Source organism: Salvia splendens, chromosome 17 (genome assembly GCF_004379255.2).
Source record: "Salvia splendens isolate huo1 chromosome 17, SspV2, whole genome shotgun sequence".
Classification (NCBI taxonomy): domain Eukaryota; kingdom Viridiplantae; phylum Streptophyta; class Magnoliopsida; order Lamiales; family Lamiaceae; genus Salvia; species Salvia splendens.
This window is the reverse complement of record NC_056048.1, coordinates 13,451,166-13,454,791: the sequence shown is the minus strand read 5'-3', so window position 1 is coordinate 13,454,791 and position 3,626 is coordinate 13,451,166. Positions and strand designations below refer to the sequence as shown.

Below are 3,626 nucleotides of genomic sequence, written 5' to 3'. Positions count from 1 at the left end.
GTTGACAAATTCTCCCCATTGTCTGAACGAAGGGTCTTTATGTTTATCTGGAATTGGGTTTGAACTAGTGCATGAAAGTGACTAAAATGTTCAAAAACTTCATTTTTCTGTTTCATAAAGTAGACCCAGGTCATACGGGTGCAATCATCTATAAAGAGGAGAAAATATTTGAACCCTTGTCCCCCCATAGTAGGAGAGGGACCCCACACATCGGAATGAACTAGTGAAAAAAGGGAATCAACACGGGTATTGTTTGATTCATATGAATGTCTATGGCTCTTGGCAACACACAGGTTTCACAGTACATATCTTGACTAAATTTAGGAAAAAGGATTTTTTAATAACCCGTGGAAGGATATCCCAAACGTCGATGCCAGAGCCAGGCCTCCCTATCAGTAGTCCCATGAGTTAGCAAAGCAGTTCCTCGTTGTGCTATTCCATCCACATAATACAACCCGTCCCGTTCAGTGCCACGTCCAATATTTTCCCCTGTCCTGATATCCTGTAACAGGCTAAAAGTTGGTTGCATCAGCAAAGTACAGTTTAATTCTTTCGTCACATGACTAATTGACAACAGTTTATGCGACATAGAAGGAACATATAGACAATTAGACAGTGTTAGAGCTGATGAAACTCTGACTGTTCCCGCTCCTTCAACAGGTGTAAATTCGCCACTGGCAGTTTGGATATGGCTTTTTGATGCCCAATGCATATTGGATATATCATAGATATCATAAGTAATAGTGTCAGTGTCTCCGCAGTCAAAAATCCTCTTGTCATTTTTCTCTTCAGAGGAAACATTCAAGGCATAGGACGCATGTAAATTTTCAAGTATCTGGAACCGATTTTTACAAGGTATAGGGGCTGTTTCGGGATTTTTTCTAACTGTAGGGGTTTTATTTGTGAATTTCTGTAGTGGGGTGGCCTATTTGCAATATCTGGGAGTACAGGGGGTAGTTTGCAAATTTCGGGGTGCAATGTGCAATTTACCAGGGTCTGGGGGGTCCTTTTTAGGGAGGGTGAAAGAGTAAGGGTTTGAGACTAATTTCCTGTACCCTAATTTACCAAACCCTAATGAGGCGCCTCCTCATTCTCTGCCTCACCCGACGAAATTGCGCCGCCTCCTCCTCTAGCGACGGTTGCTACTCCGGTGGTTGCACCTTCTGTTTCCGGGTTGCCGCCTCGGTGGTTAGCGGCTCCCACGTTGCTCCCGACGGAGGCGACCGGTTCTCCTCCGCCTATCGCCGCTGCTGCTCGGCCATTTTCTCTAAATGGGGCTGGCGGTGGTTTAGGCTTCTTCTCCTACCACCACTCCGGGTAGCCATGGATCTCGAAGCAAGTCTCATGGCTGTGTTTCTTCTTCCCACAATGAGAGCATATAAGTCTCGATTTGTCCTCTTCGGTCCGTTTGTTCCACCCACCGCCAATTCCGCTGCCGCTCCGTTGAGGATGGCTTCGATGCTACCATTGATTGGTCACGGCCAGACCTGCCCCGATCCCTTGTGTGTCGGAGTCCTCTGTCTGGAGGACACTCGATCGGACATCTTCTCGCCGGAGAATGGCGTACGCCGCTTCGGCTGAAGGAAGTGGCTTTGTTCTTAGGATTTCCTTCTTGATGTTTTCATATTTGCTATTTAAGGCGACTAATAGCTGGAATAGCCTCTGTTCTTGTTTCTCTGTGTTGTATATGTCTATGTCTTCTGCGTGTTTCATCGGATTTGGATGCCTCCGATTTATGGAGATCCATAAATCGTTTAGTTTGGTCCAGATTTCCTCCAGTGGTTCGTCCTTTTGTTTTAATGTGATTGCCTTTGCATAAAGGTCATATACTTGGATCTTGTCACTCCCACTGCCATATGTGACCTCGATGCTCACCCATATGTCCCTGGCTGTTGGGTATTGAGTCAATCGACTCACCAGCCTTGGTTCTACATTCTGGGTTAGCCATGTGAATACGCAATGGTCAGCTTGTTGCCACCTTCTGAAAGCTTGGTCGGTTTTCGGGGGGGAGGGGGGGACTCCAGTGATGTGAGACATCATCCCCCTTCCGCCAATTGCTGCTTTCATAAGGATAGACCATTGGGGATAGTTGTCGCCATTTATTTTCTCTGCAATAACTAATGGCGAGGAATCGATTCTGTATGGTGTTGGATCTGGAGTTATGGGGTTTGTTATTTGGTTCTGATTTTTTGCGATACTCACACGCATGAATTTGGCAAACGTTCGAGTGAATTGCTCTGTTTCCGTTGGTTTTGGTGGTTCGTCGTTGTCTGACATGGTTTTGTTTTTCAGGGTCTGCCGGATTTTGGCCGGAAGGTTTGAGATTGGTCCGAGACAGTGATGAGACTACTCTGAGTCTCACCCCTGCTCTGATACCATCTTGAATGGGATATTAGGCATAATTGAAGAATAGAGAAGTAATGTATTCGATAATTTGATGATTTGTATTACTGCAGAGATGCCCTATTATATAGGGTTTGATACATGTGTAATTATGGTATAGTATCAATCAAATATCAAATTTCTTATTCTATTCTTGGAGTATAATTTAGGAGTATAACTGTGATTATCTTCTGGCATCTTTTCCTTTCTTAACAATATAGCTCTTCTTGACACGTTGCAATTTCCAATAGCTAACTTGTTCTTCTGCATGTCGTGAAGGCTAGTGACCAGTTACGGGAATGGTTCTCATACGATGATGCTTTAGAGCGAGCTCTCGATGCAGAGTAAGTTTTACCCCATATTTTGAACACTTCTATCTCCATCCGATTAGCTCACCTTTACTTTTCGTACCCAGTTGGTTTCTGTTTCCAATTGGAGATTCGACTGTAGCATCTGAGACTATATTCCTGAACAGAGATGACAACAACCCTTACTTGATCGGGCATGCATACATCTTGCCCCAATCCACGTTCACATATTTATGGTTTAGGGTTTAACGAGTAACTTTTTTCTCATCTTAGGAGTGTACCGCATCCGGACTTCCCAGGAGTGTCAATAGCTATACCATCAGCTCATGTGAGACTCTTCCCTTGTTGAACATGTTTCGATTTCGTCTTTACCACTTGTGTTCTCAACAAGAGAAGTTTGTAGGTATCTAAAATGCATGCTCGTATAAGTTGCAAAGACGGCGCGTTTTACCTGACAGACTTGAGGAGTGAGTATGGGACTTGGATTTCTGAGTAGGGACTTCAATCTCGTGCTAATTCTCATAAAAGAGACGTTATTCTTACATTATAGCCGTTATTCTTACATTATAGCTCGAACTCTAATCCCATGATGACCTTCCTAGCCTGAGTTTTTTAGCAGATGTAGCATAACATATCTCGTTGCTTACTTCATCCCCCCGAAGCTGGTTTAATTTGTCTATACAATGCGACTATTAAGTGAACAACGGAGATAGTACGTGTAATATTTGTAAACTTGGGCTAAAAGGACGATATGAGATGAAAGTCCGGGCTATAAGATAAGAATAACCTCATAGAGAATAGCAATCTGATAATGTTAAAACATGTTTATTTGGCAGCAATGAAGGCAGGCGGTATCGTGTCTCCCCTAACCTGCCTACTCGTTTTCGGCCTACCGATGTGATAGAGTTTGGGGCTGATAAGAAGGTATGGAGTTGG

At 43.8% G+C, this 3,626-nt stretch overlaps 1 protein-coding gene across 1 annotated transcript; it reads left to right on the top strand.

The window, feature by feature from the left end:
- Nucleotides 1-2,275: 2,275 nt before the first annotated feature.
- LOC121774331 (zeaxanthin epoxidase, chloroplastic-like) lies at nt 2,276-3,186 on the top strand. The gene is made up of 5 exons (XM_042171223.1): nt 2,276-2,293; nt 2,662-2,726; nt 2,798-2,884; nt 2,964-3,018; nt 3,094-3,186. Exons 1-5 carry the CDS (start codon nt 2,276-2,278, stop codon nt 3,184-3,186), a joined length of 318 nt encoding a protein of 105 aa, XP_042027157.1.
- The last annotated feature ends 440 nt before the right edge of the window (nt 3,187-3,626 follow it).

What these genes read in the sequence shown, in the direction of transcription:
- LOC121774331 (XM_042171223.1), top strand. An exon ending in GAGCGAGCTCTCGATGCAGA is followed by an intron (nt 2,727 to 2,797) that starts GTAAGTTTTACC and finishes TTTCGTACCCAG; the next exon opens with TTGGTTTCTGTTTCCAATTG. An exon ending in AACAACCCTTACTTGATCGG is followed by an intron (nt 2,885 to 2,963) that starts GCATGCATACAT and finishes TTCTCATCTTAG; the next exon opens with GAGTGTACCGCATCCGGACT.